The 16,411-nt window shown below is 52.9% G+C and overlaps 1 protein-coding gene across 8 annotated transcripts; it reads left to right on the top strand.

The window, feature by feature from the left end:
• The first annotated feature begins 411 nt into the window (after positions 1-411).
• Positions 412-15,882, top strand: CDCP2 (CUB domain containing protein 2). Of its 8 annotated transcripts, none has more exons than XM_033067991.1 (7): positions 412-510; positions 2,710-3,603; positions 5,239-5,586; positions 5,672-6,016; positions 6,487-6,840; positions 9,326-9,504; positions 9,696-15,882. In XM_033067991.1, the coding sequence occupies exons 2-7, from the start codon at positions 3,528-3,530 to the stop codon at positions 10,008-10,010; spliced, it is 1,617 nt and encodes a 538-aa protein (XP_032923882.1). In that variant the 5' UTR covers positions 412-510; positions 2,710-3,527; the 3' UTR covers positions 10,011-15,882. The 8 variants fall into 8 exon arrangements, with proteins under 8 accessions (XP_032923882.1, XP_032923886.1, XP_032923887.1 ...); XM_033067995.1 differs by having other exon boundaries at positions 3,470-3,603; XM_033067996.1 differs by having other exon boundaries at positions 3,474-3,603.
• Positions 15,883-16,411: the final 529 nt, after the last annotated feature.

The following is a 16,411-nucleotide window of genomic DNA, read 5'->3' on the forward strand; positions in this document are numbered from 1 at the left end:
GATCCAGGGGAGTTGTCCATGGTCAGTCCAAGGTAAGCTCTCATCTCCAGTCCAGGTTGTGCTTCAGCCTCTCTAGATCCCTGTGTAGTGAAGATGCTTCTTTGCACACAGGCTGATAAAATAATGAGATGCTGTCTTCATCTCTCCCTACTTTGACCATAGCTAGGAATATGGAGAAAATATTTTTTTGTCAGTTATTAAGTATTTGAAAACCTTACTTCAAGTCCTCTAGCTTTAAATACTATGTGTTTTTGAGATTTTGCTAAAACCACACCCCCACCTTTTTTGCAAAGGCCCAAGGTAAAAAACTTCACGCTCGCCTTGGAAAAGCGCCGGCTTTCAGCGTGAAAGCTGGGACTGTTCCTTTAAACACAACCCCAATATGTCTGGGTATTTCAGCACATATGGGCCACGATGCTTAAACCCTCCCCAGCTGGTCCGGCCGTTCTGCCGCGCGGCTCCGTCTTTGTTCGTGGCTCCAAGGGAGGGTGGTGAGAGACGGAGCAAGCTGTGAGTGCTGCGGGTTTGCCATCCTGCGAGGGCCGAGCGGGGCTCGTCCTGCCCGCGGGGACACGGGCTTTGCGAGACATTCTCCACGGGGGAGATGCTGTCCTTGGAAGCAGGAGCTCGAAGGAGGCCTTTAAACCGCCCGCAGGCACTTTGTTCTCTATTTTCTGCCCTTCTCTCCCTTCCCCCTCCCGCCTTTTGTTGTTTCTCAGGCTGGCTCTAACACGAGTCCCCTGTCCCCACCATCCCCCATGGGCACAGCCCCTTTCCGAGGATGGATTCCTGCAAACGCTGGGATGTGCAGTGGAGAGGCTCTGCTGCAGAATATTCCTTGCCAGGGGAAGATGAGAGGTTTCCTTCCCTTTGGAGCCCCAGAACCACCCCGTGGTGGCAGTTTCGTGGGGAATTTGGTGACTGGGGAATCTGGAGATGGAGGTGTGTGAGCTCAGGTGGGTGGTTGATGCCCAGCCAGGGCAGGGGATCACATCCTGCCTCTCCTGCCAGGCAGGGACATCCAGGGATGCTCCTGATCTCTGGCTGCCCCCAGGAAGCCCCTGCCACCCGTGCAGCCCTGTGCAGGGGAGAGGGGCTTTGCTTCGCTTCCTTTCTTCTTCCTCATGCACAGCCTAAATGCCTTCTTAATTTCATCTCATTATTTCCTGCCTAAATAATTCCTGTTTCTCCTGGGGACCATTTTTAAACCTTTGATCTTCTCTGAAGTCTCACAGTCCTGATCACGTCCTTTCTGTTTAAATGAATCAAATGCCTTTTTGACTCATGATTTATAAATTTGCCCACAGAGGAGCAGAAGCACACCTTGAAATCACCCACCATGTCTGTGGCTGGAGCAAAAGCACCCTGGGCTGATGCAGAGCATCTTCTGTGCCTGGCTCTTCTGCTTCCCTGCTGCATGTCACTCTCCCCCTGCCTCCCTGCAGCCTCCCACCCCACTCTTCAGCTGACAGCCGGGTTGCCTGGGCTCAGGCCCAGCCTGGGAATGGCCATCCCCGGGTCAGGAGAAGGGTGAATGTGCCGGGGGTTGATGGATGCTGTCTCCTGGGAGCGGGGCACAGCTGCTGTGCTGCACAGCCCTGGCCCCCCATCTCCTGGGGATCTGATGCAGAGCACAGCTAAGGGGAGGGAGAGGAGCAGCTGTGCAGGTACTGCTGTGCTGGGCACTGGCTTGGTGCTGAGGCAGTGGTGAAAGGCTGGGAGACAGTGGGTGTTGCCCAGGATGGATGTGATGGGGATAAACACGTTGCTCCTTAGTGCAGCGATGCCAAAGTTGGGGAGCACTTTGTTCCTGAGCCCAGGGATGGTGGCTGGGAGAGCTGAGCACTCCTCCTGGATGGACCAGGGTTGTGGCAGTGGAAAATACCCAGGAGAGGCCTCTCTGCCATGCCTACATCTTTGCTGTGTGGGCCTACACTTGTTGACAAGGACAGACCTCCTCTCCAAGCCATTAGGGAAGCTGTTAATTAAGCTTTGTAACGTTCCTGGGAGGTCAGCAGGAGATGCACCAGCGTTGCAGCATCTCCCAGAGCCTGCACGGGGGCAGGATCTTCACACAGTGCCCACGGACAGGGGGAGCTGCCCTGCTCCTCCTCATTCCATGTGCTCTCAGTCCTGGTGGGGTGACGCAGTGCTCCATGCCCCAGGACAGAGCCCAGTGCTCCCTGCCTCAGCTGGGCTTAGGACAGAGGGCTCCAGGCTGGGATGTCCCAGTGCTCCCAGCAGCCCTCAGCATGGCTCCAGCAAGGCTGGGCAGCAGGGAGAGAGCCTGTTCAAGTATTATTGTTGTTGTTATTCCCCATAAATATATGCAGGCACTTAATGACCTTGGCATGGAGCATTTCCTGGGGATTCATGACCAGTTGGTGTTAATGGTCTTTAGCTGCACCTCAGGCCATCAGCTCCTCCCAGCCCATCATTAATCCACAGGAAATGTCTCGGGCATCGATCCTCATTGCTTAATTAATAAATGCAACTTGTCTCCTGCCTGAGATTTAGAGATACTCACTGCTTCTCTCCCTGCTGCTTTGAAGGTGACTTTTTTAGCACAGGTCCCTCACGCTGGGAGGCCCTTGTGGGATTCTGTTTCCTGGCATTCATGTGGGTGTGGGCTGTGGCAGCAGGAAAGTCTTTTCTCTCCTGGGCGGGAGGGAAGGAACTGAGCTGCTGTTGGGTTTGGGGTTTCTCCAGCTAATGTGGCACAGCACAAGGAGCACATCATTCCCACCAAACCCAAAGGCTTGATTACCTTCAACCGAGTGCATCCAAGAGCCTGGGCGAGACGTAGCGTGAGCCAGCGTGGAAGAACATGGCAATTCTCCAAGGCCTTAGCAGGTTCTGTAATAATCAATGCTTTTTGCCCATGAGTCACAATTCATCTCTAATCTTCCTCGGGGGAGGTGGGATTTGCTATCTTTAGTGCTCACGACTGCCGCTTTCCTGGGCTGAGCATCCCGCTGAGCCTGGACTCCTGCTGCAGGGATGCTGACCTGGCAGCCACGTTTCAGTCCTGCTCCCTGTTCCTCTAGCCTTCACCACCAGCTGGCTTTGTGCAGTGGGTGCCGCAGTATAAATCATGTTAATTCCTGAGATGCTTTTCCGCGGTAAGTCTGAAATTCCCATTTTGGTTCGCTGGCGTGCCTGGCGAACTAAATTATTTTCATAGCCCCTTAAGGGCATATTGTCAGCCCAGACTTACTGCAGTTATACACCATTTCTGAAACATTAATATCTCTTCTAAATATAGTGTATTGACAAGGTATCTGGTATAGTGTAAATCCTTGGGACATTTGATCCAGATCATTAAAACTGAGTGAAGGAAGGGAGGAATAGATCAAGTTACCTTGCTGCTCTTAATTCAAACAAGCGATGAATTATTCATTCCGCTATTAATTCTACAGTCCTCCTGCTTTTTATTTATTTCTCTCTTTATTTATTTTTTTCCTCCCAGATAGACAGCTCCAAAAGGGTGCTCGGGCACTGGTGAGGGGAGATTTGCCTGCTGGAGGATGGGGTGCACAGGGCTGGGCTGTCTGGCAGCGCTGGCTGTGCTCTGCGGGGCTCTCGGGGATGCTCCCAGCAGAGGTAAGAGCCTGGTCCCAGCTCCTGCTGGGCTGGATGGGCATCCATGGTTCCTGAGGAGGGAAGGGCTGTTTGCAGGTGCCCCAGTGACTCTGGGGTGTGAGTGGGTTCCAGCTCTCCTGCAGGAAGAGGGGCTGGCTCAGGCCAGGGGCAAGGAGCTGGGATTTGGAGTCACTGTTGTGGTGGCAGCAAGTGTGGGACAGTGATCCATGCTTGGGTTTCTGCTTCATGCTTACCTTACTGAGGACTGCAGGTAGGGGTTGTCCTTTTGTGGTGTGCAGGTGCTTTGGTGAAGGGTTTGTTAGCTTCTGGAGTTGCACTTGCCTATATAAATCTATATATACATTTATATGTGAATGTATGCATGTATTTGTATGTGGCAGGCATGCAATAAACCTCTCACCTTACCCAGATAAAAGGTCCCCCAGGATGCAGGGCAGGGTTAGCAGATGACACAGTAATTCAGGAGGTAGGGTGGCCCAAGCAATCCCCCATCCCAAAACAGCAGGACCCTTCTCACAGAAGGGCTAAGGCAGAAATCAAAACCCATCCCTGGCCCCGGTGCAGGTGCTCCTGAGGCCACATCACTGCCCTGTGGTGCCTGCTTATCCCCCACATACACCCACCTGGCCTTCCCAGAGCACCCCAAGGCTCCCAGCCCTTCATCCATCCATCTTCACCATGGCTGCTCACCTCTCCCACAGGCTCCCCTCTTGAGTTTTTATTTCAACAACATTATTCCTCTAGTACCAGCCCCATATTACTTCACTGCCTATCCCCAGTGATTAGCAAGGAGATTTTAGATCTGGCCAGACACACACTCGTGGTGCTGCATCCCACACATCCCAGGACCCCCTTGCTGGGAGGTCACTGTGCCAGTGAGCACGATGAAAAGCAATGTGCTCAGGCTGACTATTGATTTGCAATATACTTGGCCCAGATTGATGGCAGCGAGCGCCCAGCCTTGTTTGGGAACCCACACATGTCTCCTGGGGGCTGTGCAGGGTCTGCATCCCTCCCAGACATGATGTATGTTCCCCCTGTATCAGCCTCTTCACCCCAGCCCTAATCAGACCCAGGGGCAGGTGACAGCCGGCCCCCTCTCAGCCTTATTTTATAATAACATGTCTCAGTATAAAGATTTCATTAGGAAATCGATCTCTACATGCATAACTCATTGTTCAGCATATCAAGCCCTTCACCCCTGTTTCCCCCAGCTCAAATTCTCTGATACCATTATATGGAGTGTGGTCAGTGAGAGGCACAAAGCTGAAGGGCTTGGGCACTGGAGAGCCTGGTACCACTGAGCCTTTAAAACTCACTCTCAACTTCCTTTTCCCAGCCATAAAGAGGTGGGGATGCTGTGCTGTCACTGGCAGGACAAGCTCAAGGGCACAGCTGAGCCCTGCTGCAGCCCCCACTGGGCAGCATGGGGAAAAGGGGCTACACAGAGGGATGAAGGGTGATGGGGGCACACGTGTTCTCCAGGGAGAGTGGAAGAACAAGCCCAGTGGAGTTCTGCAGGATGCCGGTGTTTTGGTACTGTGGTGGTGGGATGGAGCTGGTGTTGTGCATCCTCTCCATTCTTTTAGGCTTCCCCTGGAAAGGGGACATCACACTCACTTCTGTGTCCTCCAGGCATCAAATGTGGGGGAGTACTTTCAGCACCCTCTGGCAATTTCTCCAGCCCCAACTTCCCAGGGCTGTATCCCTACGAGACAGAGTGCACGTGGCTCATCGTGGTGGCCGAGGGCTCCTCCGTCCTGCTCTCCTTCAGCCACTTCGAGCTGGAGTACCACGACACCTGCGCCTACGACTACCTCCAGGTCTACAACGGGGCTGCCCGGGACCGGGGCAACCTCCTGGGCACCTTCTGTGGCCACAGCCCCCCGCCACCCTTCTCCTCTGCCTGGCACGTCATGGCCGTGGTCTTCCGCTCCGACCGGCACGTGGCCAAGCACGGCTTCGCCGCCGCCTACAGGAAAGGTAGCAGGGAGGTGTGGTGGTCACTGGGCATCCATCCATCCACCTCCCCTCTCCCACTGCCCTCATCATCCTTGCCTCCTTGCAGATGCCTGTGGTGGGCAGCTGACGGGGCTCTCTGGGGAGATCACCAGCCCCCGCTACCCCGAGAGTTACCCCAACGATGCCGAGTGCCGCTGGAGCATCGGGGGGGCCAGCGGTGGTGGCCCCCTCACCCTGGTGTTCGCTGACTTCCAGATGGAGGGGGGCCAAGGCTGTGGCTTCGACTATGTGTCCCTTTTTGATGGCCCCACCGTCACTGCCCCCCACCTGGGACGTTACTGCGGCAGCGCCCGCCCGCCCCGCACCATCTCCTCCACCCCACACCTCCTCATCCTCTTCAAGTCGGACTTCAACATCGGTGGCAGGGGCTTCAAGGCCCATTTCTACTCGGGTGCGGGGGTCTCAGGGTGGTGGGGCGGTGGGAAGGATGTGGGGACAGGCATTGGGTTGGGGTGGTGATTTTCTCCGCCTCACAGCAGCAAGGGGAGATGATCTTGGGGGGTTCCACTGGGGAGAGCCCATGAGATGATGGTGGGAAGTGTAAACCACCACACAATGCAAATGGCATCACTGTGGCTATTCCAAGCCCTGGGCTGCCCTCTTGAGCAGGAGTCACCCTTGCTCATGCCATTCCCTGGGGATATGGGGATGTAATGGGGATATTGCTCCTGTAGGACTCTTACTGCCTTGGGAGTTTCCATCCCCCAAAACTGCTGGCTGTCCATTAGCCAAACACAAGGCTGGGAGCAGTGAAGTGAAGGGCACAGCATCCTTTAGCAGCAAAGCAAGTGATCACTCATCCACACCCAGGAGCCTTCAGGTTTGCTTTTGATTTCTCCTTTCCCCTTTTTCCCCGAGCAGGTGAGTGCCAGGAGGTGTTCACCACCATCAAAGGGAATTTCTCCAGCCCTCACTACCCCAACTTCTACCCCAACAACCTCAACTGCCAGTGGAGCATCCAGCTGCCTCCGGGCTACCGGGTCAAGATCTTCTTCCTGGACATGGAGCTGGAGGGCCGGAGCAGCCTGACAGGGGGCTGTGACTATGATCACTTGTCTGCCTTTGATGGTGGCACTGAGAATGGATCCCTGCTGGGGCGCTGGTGTGGGCGGGAGAGCCTGGCCCCCATCACCTCCCGCAGCAACCAGCTGCTCCTGGTGCTCCACACCGACCGCAACACGGCCAAGAGGGGCTTCTCCATCTCCTACGTGGGAGGTAAGGTCCTACTTGGGTGCTCCTCAGTGCTGTAGATCCATTGGGACCTGCCTGAGACCGTGTAAATTCCGGAAGGATCATCAGTGAAGGTTCCTGTCTGCAGGAGCAGAGCCCGTGGCTCCTTAGGGACAGGGTGGAGTGAGATGTGGCGAGTGAGCTGCGTGTTGTGTTTAGTATTCAGGAGATGCTTTTTTAGTATTCAAGAGGTGCTTTTTTAGTATTCAGGAGATGCTTTCCAGCTTCAAATTCCTGTGTGTCTGCCACTGCCATGCTCCTGTTCGTCTCTCAGGGTGTGAGGGAGAGAAAACCCGGGGGTTTTTAATGGGCCAAAACCCCAAGCAGGTGACCAGCTCAAGCGTCACAACCTGGTTCGCGGCTCCTCTGGACGCTCCAGCCTTGCCAGCTCATGGCTGAGCAGGCAGACATGAACTGTGTCCCCTCCTTCACTGGCAGCAGCACGGGAGGGCAGGACCCCCGGGGCACAGCATTCCCAAATCCACCTGCCAGCCCTGCCTGGCACACCCCTGCTGCTGGCGTGCCATGTCCCAGCCAGCATGTCTGGCATGTCCACAGCTGGGGGAGGAGCAGTGTGCAACCTTCCTGCTCCATTTGCCAACCTTTGCACCTCGAACGCCAGCAAATTTATGGCGTTTGTTGTATTTCAGTATAATTACATCCGAGCTGACCTGCGGGTCAGGGATGATTCAGCCAGGGCCAGCCTTTCCAGAGGGCTGGAGCCAGAGCAGGGCTGCTGGACTGGCTGCACAGGCGCTGGGGAGGCTGGCCCTGGGTTTTATTCCTCAGCTGCAAAACCGTTCTTCACTTCCAGCACAGCAGAAAGGATTTGGGGGGATGTGGCTCTTGGAGTTTGAGATGGGATAGAATTTTGTCCTGAGCCTCTGCAGCCTCTGGAGGGAGAGAGGTGGTACTGAACATTTAGTAGAGCTGTAGTGTGCACAGCAGGTCTGTCCCTGTCCTTGTCCCACTGATTTCTCACTGGTTTACAGCTGTGTGCAGGGACAGAATCTTGGTGTCACTGCTCCAGAGGGAGCAGACAGATGGATGGGGTGCTGCTGAAAACGGGGGGATGTCTCATCACGAGAGAGAGGGGAGTGACATCTCCCAACTACCCAAGGCTCCTGCATCCCCTGCTACACACTGCCAGATGCATGCTAGGGGAGGACAAAGGCTTGGATGTGAAACTGAGCCTCCCTCCACAGAGCTGAGCCTGCTGGCTGTGTTTGCCCAGTGATTCCAGCATCTGCTCGTGATTAACGTCCTGTGTGTCACATCCAGCTTCCAGCACTGCCGGGACAGCAGCTGCTCCCACTGGGCACACCAGCCTCTCCCTGCCACCAGCTTCCTCAGGAGCCCAGAGGCAAAGGGGCACCTCAGTCTCACTGCATCCACACCCCATCCCTTCAGCCATGCAGATATTTCCCTTTCAGGCCCACCAAAAGGCATAGCTTGGGCGGGGTGTGTAGGATTTATGGCTGTTGAAATGAAAGCCTTCACGCCAGGAGAGAGGATCCACTTTCTCCTCCTCTTGATCTAATGCACTTTAGTTATTTGGTAAATCTTCTAATGGTTTTATAATGCACTAAGCGAAGCAAAGTGACACTATTTTTTCGTATTGATTTTATTGCATCTTCCCAGTTTCATAAGGCCGAGATTCAGAGGGAGCTGGAATAATTCAATAATTCATATTGCCCAAGTGGTTAGTTCAAGCTGAGCAAGGATTCACTTTAAAGAGGAGGGTATTCTTCCTCCTACTTCTTTCCCTGTGTGGATGCTTTCTACATCTAGAGAGGCCAAACACAGTGCCAGAAGGAGAGATGGAGAGGGGCTGGAGTCACCATTGCCTTGCTCTTCATCATGGCATCATGGGCAGCCCAACAACAGCTCCCTCCACACACTGCTCACCAGTTCCCTATCAAAATTAGCATTCTGAGGACAGTGGAGGGCTGGTAATGCTTGAAACTGTGCCTGGGCTGGGCCATTCCCCAGGAGGATGCCCCAGGGCCACAGACCCAGCTCAGCCTTTCAGGAGGGCAGCTCTGAAGCTGCATCACTTCAGGAGGTGCAGGACATCCAAGATGTGTCTCCTCAGTTTTATCAATGTAGTGTCTCTTGCAGGGGTGTTGTAGGATGCAGGGGAGCTCTGTGCCCAAGGCAAGCCATCCACAAAGCTCTTGTGGTCTGGTCCTGGGCAGCAACTCAAATGTCCTGCTGGCTTTACAGGGATGGAGAGTGGCAGTGACAGCAGGATGGTGTTGCCTGTAATGGCACTTGTCTGAGAAGCAGGATGAGGTTCAAGAGGGTTGATGGTGAGATCTCTCCCTTGGGGAGAAAGCAGAGCAGTGACTGGGAGCCATCCATGTCTGCATGGAACAGGGTAAAATACTGATATTGATTGCTTTCTGAATTCTGGACGTAGCTGTTTTTCTGGAAACCACTCACACCACCCTCTTTTCTGTGCCAATAGTTGTGCCCATGAATGTCAGCTGCACCCGGACAGACTTCCACATCCAGATCCCTGTGCAGTCCCTGGCCCCGCTGGAGAGGAATAGGATTTATTTGGGGACCCCCTCCTGTGCAGCCCAGGTGGTTGGCAGGAACTTTAAAATACACACCAGGTTTGACACCTGTGGCACTGAATCCCAGGTAAGTGACCAGCAAACCCTCCTTTAAAGCAAGCTGAGTAAATGGTTAGCCCTGTGCTGGCTGCAGAGAGGTATTCCCAGTCCCTCCCACATTTTCCCAGTAGATACTGGCCTGATTCCTGGCCAACCCCTCCAAACCCCTTGGAAAGGAGCTGCACAGAGCCCTGATGAGCCGTGTCCCTTGTCTTGCAGAGACGCAACAGCACGTCTGTCATCGTCAGCACCCTCTACATTGATTTTTCAGTGGGGGACCAGAAGGACATCCACCAGTACGAGGTGCAGTGTGAGCCAAAGAGGAAGGAAGCCTCAGTGACCCTTATTGCTGGCCCTGATCCGTCCAGGCTGAGCCAGGCAGAAAACCTGGTGGATGCCCAGCAGTGGGAGGGGGAAGCGATCGATGCCCGTGAAATCAGGAGCCAGGACACCAGCGACATCGTCTTCATCAGCATCTGCATCCTGGCTGGGCTCCTCATGGTCATCGCAGTGGTGGGGCTGGTGCTTCTGTAGGGTGCTCCTTCCAGACTCCAGGGATTGCAGTCCCAGTCCTGCCCGGGGCAGAAAGGCACCCCAAAATCCAGCCTCACCCCAGGCTGAACCCTGACACAGCTCCCAGGCCCTGAAACTGAGCCTGAACCCAACCTCCACCTTCTCTTAGTGCCTGAAAAATCTGGGCAATAGGCAGCCGTTTCCCTTCCCAATTTGTTTTCCTCTGTCTCAATCTGTCCATTTGGCTCAGGAATGAAATTCTTGTGCTCCCTAACTCTTCCCGCACCTGCTTCAATTTGTTTTCCCTGTAGTGCTGCTGCTTTCAGGAAAGTAGCGTTGTTTGCCGATGGCTGCAAATCTTCCTGTCAATTATTTCTAGCTGAATTCTTGGAGGTACAAACCATCCCCAAATGTAGCTATATTCCCAACAAATGTTCTCTGTGCTCCTGGCCCTTGCTCGGGGGGGACTGTGGAGCTGTGTTACAGGGATTCCACCTGGCACACACAGATGTAGCTCATGTAGGTGCTCCCAGGTGATGTTTCTGGGTGTCTGTGGGTGATGTGATGAGATGCATTGCTGTGCCCTGGAGCTCCTTGTTTGATCTTCACATGTTGTCTCACCTTCTCGCAGAACTCACCTGAGTGCCTCAGCCACCAGCAGCTGGAGGGGAGGAGAACAATCCTCTTCTCCTCTGTCTTTTCCTCCTTTCCAGCATATCCAGGTGTCCACAGCTATGAACTCTCTACCAGCATTACTCCTGAAGTTTGAAAATATGGGCAAATCCTGCTATGGCTTAGAGTGCAGAGATTTTGGTAACTCTGTAAAGACAACTTTGGCAGGAGGAGCTGGCTCCCCTGGGACCTCAGTGACACCAGATCTCCACTCGTGGTCCTTGCAGAAAGTGAGCACAGCACCTGAGACCATGAAGAGTCCTGTGATCATCTACCCCTCCAGAAAACTGTGGATCCTCGCCCTGATGGATGGCTGAATGACCTCTGCCTGCCTCTGTGCCACCCCAGCACAAAGGACATTCCCCTTCAGCACCAAGGAGGGGGTGGCTGTCACAGAGCAGCCTGTGTTCATCTCTGTGGGTCACAGCCAGAGTGTGTCAAAGCCACACGAAATCTTGCTGTGGAAAGAGGCCACCCCTCCTCCTCCAGCCTTTGTGAAACACACTGCAGTGCAGGGAGTGAGCTTAAAGTATCCCAGTGTGGTCATTTGGGGCACAGCAATTCCCTCGTGCTGTTGAATTCAGCATTTACAGGAGAATCCCATCAGTGCAAGGTTGCCCTGACTGATGTCCTGCTTCCCTCTGGGACAGTTCTGTTCATCAGGGCATCGGGGGAAGCAGCAGCAAAGGAATAGGATGATGATTGAGCAGCTTTTCCTCCTGGATTGCACTGAGAGAGTGTCTGGGGAGGGAGGAAGGCACGGGGCTGCGCATGCCTCTAACGAGGAGCCTTCGTTATCGGAGCCCGGATTGATTTGGCGTTTGTTGGTGCAACACATCGGCAAATGCGAGATTTCCGAGGGAAATATTTGCCAGCGCCGTTAAGCTCCATTAAGGGAATGTTTTGAGAGCCTGTTGTGTGCAGGGATGGTAAACAAGGCCAGCCTCCCCCGCTGCCTGCAAAGCCTCGCTGCCGGTTAATTGCTGGGTGTAGAACTGTCAGCTTGAGACCATAGTTAGAAGATTTGACAACTGAAAGAAACTTAAAGATATAATTAACCTTCTTGGTGGCCCAGATTTTGCTGGAACAGGTGAGCACTGCGGCTGCTCGTGCCTGGCAGGGAGCCCACAGCACCCAGCAGCATCCAGCCCTTGCCTGCAGGACAGGCACTCCTCACCCAGCTGGAGCTCCAGAGCCCCGTGATTTGCAGGGGGAAAGGCTTTTCTGGATAGCTGTTGGTGTTGCAGTCAAATAAGGAGTTGGACCTGGTCACACCAGGGAGGGTTTCCAGCTCTGGCTCCAGTTCACGACCCCCCAAGCATCCCTGGGTGAAGTGCTCCCCCTGCACACACCCCTGTGGATGCAGGACTGGTGCTGTGGGAGCAGCTCTGCTCCTGAGTCAAGGGGGTTCTCAGCAGCCCAAGGGCTGCAGGGTGTTATCCAGGGATCATGGACAGGGTGATTAATGCAACTTGAATGGCTCCAGAAGCCCTTTACCCGCTTGTTTCTGATGGCATTCACAGCTGCATCTGCCACCAGCAGCGAGCCACTCATCCAGTCATCTCACCCGGAGCAAGGAAAGCCTCTGGTGCTCACCAAACACCAGCCCTCCTCAGCCTCCAGTCCTCTTCCACCACGTCTCAGCCTTGCCACTAGATTTAGGCATCCAGTCTCTCCCTGCCCTGCAGGAATTTGCTCACTGGCATCCCCTGTTAAACCAGGTGTTCCCTGACATACTGCCCTGACTGAGCCCGGCAGGGGAGGGGGACTGCCCAGGTGATTTTCTGAAACAAACCCTTCTTCTCATGTAAAAGCTGCTCAGATGAGTGCAGATATCAGGAATCCATCACCAGCACTCCTTTCCCTCCACCATGCCTGTGGTCCTCAGTTCCCCTCCACAGAGTTTGCCCGGTGCTTCCCGAGCGAGCAGGAGAGCGGCAGGCAGAAGCAGTGCTCCCATTGCTCATCTGATTATTTATTGATGATAAATAAATCCATGATGGCTGGATTGAGCTGGGCTGGATGCAGCCTCCCCGTTTCCTGGCTTTGCTTGTGGATGTGGAGTCGTGTCTCTCTGGAGCAGACAAAGGCTTGGCTGTTGTGCAGGAGGGAGAGCCTCTGTTATCCCTCTGCGAATGTCTGCGTGCAAATCCAGTGAAGAACTGTTGGAAAATTGTAGATCATAGAAAGCAGGACTGCAAGAGCCCCCAGGGGATCAATTGGTTTATTCCTCTCCTTCCCTAGGGAGATCGCTCCTACTGGAGAGAAGCTGTGCTAAAATATCCGAAAAATCCCAGCCATGCTCTCTGTGTTTTTTCTGTTTACCAGGAAGGTTTTCCTGATGTGTCACTCTGTGAGGGTGTGCTGCTGGGGAATGTGCTTTTGTGCTGCTGCACTGGACAAGAGAATGATGGTGGAAGCGCCCCAAAATTGGCACTGCTGCTGGCACAAGACCCTGCTCCCTCTGCCCAGAGACCCTGGGCACTGGGCAGGATGGGGAATCCCACTGGGGAGCCCAGCAAGCACAGGGTATTTATTCTGTGCAATGTTTTCTGTGGTGACACCCATGGTCCTCCATGGATGGACCTTCCCCCATTGCTCTGCTCAGAGGGTTTATTTGTGTCTTTTCAGTTTTTACTCTCTAATCCCAGTCAGGGAATTGGGTGCTTATGATGCCCAGGGAGCTGAGCCCATGAAGATGCTGGTGGTGTGCATCCTCTGCATCCCCTCCTCAAACATTTTTGGGTAATTTAACAGGGACAAGCACAAGGGCAGTTCATGGGCTGGAGCAGGGGCAGGTTTGCTGCTCCTCAGGGTGGTTTTCTTGGGGGTTAGTGTGTAAGGCCAGGAGGCCACCAGCAACTTTTGCCATTGAGCCAGCCACGAGCTTGGCACAGATGGGTCAGTGGCTGTGATTTTGTGCTGGGAAGGATGGAGCTCACAGGAACCTACTGAAGACCCTGGCCAGAGTGACACAGAGCCTGCCACGAGGGATCCAGGTACATGCTGGAGACTGTGGCCATGGTGGCACAGATGAGGAAGCAGTAGTCAGGCAGCCCAGCCATCTGGGAAAACATAATGGCTCAAGCATATGGACAATTAAAAATGCAATGACGGCATTTACCAGGAGCTGTTTTCCAAGCTTATTTTAAGCCCAGTTTCCTGATCATCACAGCCCCAGGGACAGCGAGGGCCCTGCTCGTGGGGATTTTGGAGTGTGGAGGCTGAGTGCTCCATGATGGGTGGGAGAGTTCACAGCTGGATTTTGAGCTTACAGTCATGTCTTTGTGGCAGCTTTGAGGATAACAGATTTGATCCTGCCTTCTCCCTCTGGCTGCCTCTGCATGTTGCAGCCCTCCTCCTCCTCTTCCCTCTATCTGGGACAGGAGTGCAGTGTTTGCAATGTGAACATTCCAGCTCAGGCAAAATATTGGCCACAGCAGAAATTATTTTGGCTTTTGTGTTTTTCTTGCCATTGGGGCTGGCTGTGCTAGAGGAACAGTGTTTGTCCATTATAGGAGCACCCTTTATAACAAGATAACTGCTTGCTAGATAATAATATATAATTAGCAAGGATCATTCCATAATCTAGTTTAATTGACAGAGACCATGGATGTTGTTCAGGGGACTGCCAGCACAAGAATTGGAGCATCATTAATTGCAGTGTAATCCTGGCATGGGCTTCCTTTTTTTTTTTTTTTTTGCTTACTGTGACGTATCAGAGTTCCTTTGTGCCTCAGTTTCCCCTCCTGTGAGGGGCCACCTTCACCCACCTGAATATTGCCGTGCCCTGCATGGAGGAACGAGGCTTTGCTGGTGGTCAGCTGGGCTGGGGAATTCCCTCATGTGTTTCCCTCCCTCTTTTCTGCTTCCCTCTGTCCCTCCACTTCTCCAGCCCCCTCCATGACATATCCTTAAAGTTCCTGGAGTGTTCTTTGGGCTCCAAGGATTTCTGTGCCTGCTCCTTGCCTTCATGTCTCTTAATCCAGGGCCAGTTTAGCCAACCCTTCATATTACAGGGCTGCCAGGGAAGCAAATGAGATCTAAAAGTTTGGGTTCTTTGTGAAGAAACCTTTGAAGAGCCTCTTGAAAGATAAAAACTGGTGAGCTGCTGAGCTCTCTCTTTTCCAAAGAACAGGGAGGGTCTTGTCTACTCCCATCTTCTTTCACCCAAGTAATTTGCAGCAGGACAAAGCTCTCCTGAGCTGTGCCTGCTGATGGGGAACTGAGCAAGCTGTCACCTACTGCCTTCTCAAATTTGCTCTTCAAAGCCAGGGTCAGAAGTCAGCTCTGGCAGGAATGAATTCCCTCTTCCATCCCTCCTGGGGCTGCCCTGAACCCAGGCTGTATTCCCCAAGCATAGGGAGGGGGAGCAGGGGGTGACACCTCCAGAAGGTGCTTCCCTCCTCTCTTTGCTGGGTGTAGCAAGTCTCTAGAGGTCTGCCAGCTTTATTTATCCTTTGCTGAAAGGAATCTGTGGGGTGGGCTTAATCTGGAAGAAAAAAGGGAAAAATAAGAACTTTTCTCTAGATTGGTGCCTCCCTCAATTAACATTTCCCCTGTTAAAAGGGAACCAGCGATTTCAGTCTCCATGCCAGAGAAACTGAGCACAGGGGAGCCACTGCTCAGCCCTTCCATCCTCCCTTTTCATCTAGAAGGGTTTCCCCAGCATCAAGACTGGGCTGCACCACCCATGGCAGGGAAGGAAGAGCCAAGGAGCAGCCAACTGATTCAGCAGGTAACCCAAGCCATAAATTACACAGAGTGCAGGTAAGGCTGCTCCATGGAGGGAATCTGGTTTTTATAGACTAATTAAAAACTTCATTAGTGCCAAGTATCAAGTATCCTGTTGTCACATTCAGCATCACCCTTTGGGAGAACAAAGCCCTTTTTGGCCTATTACTTTCCCATCTCTGTTTCTGTTTTCTTTCCCCACCTTACGTTATGTTTTTGTCCTTAAAGCGTTCCCTGGTTCCCTGAATTCCTCCTCCTGTGGGTCTTGAGTCCAACTCTCCAGACTCTTTTCCAGTTCCTCCAGTCGGTTTTACACAAAGCTGAGTCTGTGAATCCTCAGCCCAAATGTTACTGTCAGCCTTAACATCAAGATAAAAGAACTGGACCCAGAGCTTTACTCTTGGGTTCCCTTAAAACAAGTTGGGCAAAAAACATCAACCATTAAATAGAGGAAATTTATAGGAGAGTTTTCTGCTTATATGCAGCAACTCTGCATCCCTGAAGTTACTTTCTAAATAAAAAATATTTGGCACAGCCAGACTGTATCTGACCTGTGTGGGAAACTTCTTTAGCCTGGTTTTCATTAGACCAGAAGTTCCTCATTTTCAGGAATTTTGCTTGTCATGTTACCCAAATAGAGAAAACACAGCCTGGCACCAGGAACAGGAAGCTGAAAATAAATACTGCAGGTCTTGGTGTTGCAGCTCTGATGCAAAAACATTCATTGATCTTGAACCTCTCCTGATGGTCCAGGATACACAAATTCAATTACAGCTGTTTGAAGCTATTTAAGTGGGAAATGGAGCTGATTGCTTGTAAGAAATTGAGGGTTTTCCCATTTTTTGCTACAGCCTGGTCAACAAGTGTAACACCTTACTGAATGTTACCCACACCATCACCACCCACAGATCTGCCAGTTTCTGCCTCCAGCACACCTGACCTTAACTTCCTACAGATGAAACCTCTGTGTTCAGGTGTTTGAGGACACCTTCAATGTGTACAGGCAAAACTGGTTT

Source organism: Catharus ustulatus, chromosome 9 (assembly GCF_009819885.2).
Source record: "Catharus ustulatus isolate bCatUst1 chromosome 9, bCatUst1.pri.v2, whole genome shotgun sequence".
Lineage (NCBI taxonomy): Eukaryota > Metazoa > Chordata > Aves > Passeriformes > Turdidae > Catharus > Catharus ustulatus.

Excerpts from the sequence above, each read along its gene's own strand:
- CDCP2 (XM_033067991.1), top strand. The coding sequence starts at position 3,528 with ATGGGGTGCACAGGGCTGGGCTGTCTGGCAGCGCTGGCTGTGCTCTGC. Across the intron at positions 5,587-5,671 it reads CGCCGCCGCCTACAGGAAAG|ATGCCTGTGGTGGGCAGCTG; the intron begins GTAGCAGGGAGG and ends GCCTCCTTGCAG. Across the intron at positions 6,841-9,325 it reads CTCCATCTCCTACGTGGGAG|TTGTGCCCATGAATGTCAGC; the intron begins GTAAGGTCCTAC and ends CTGTGCCAATAG.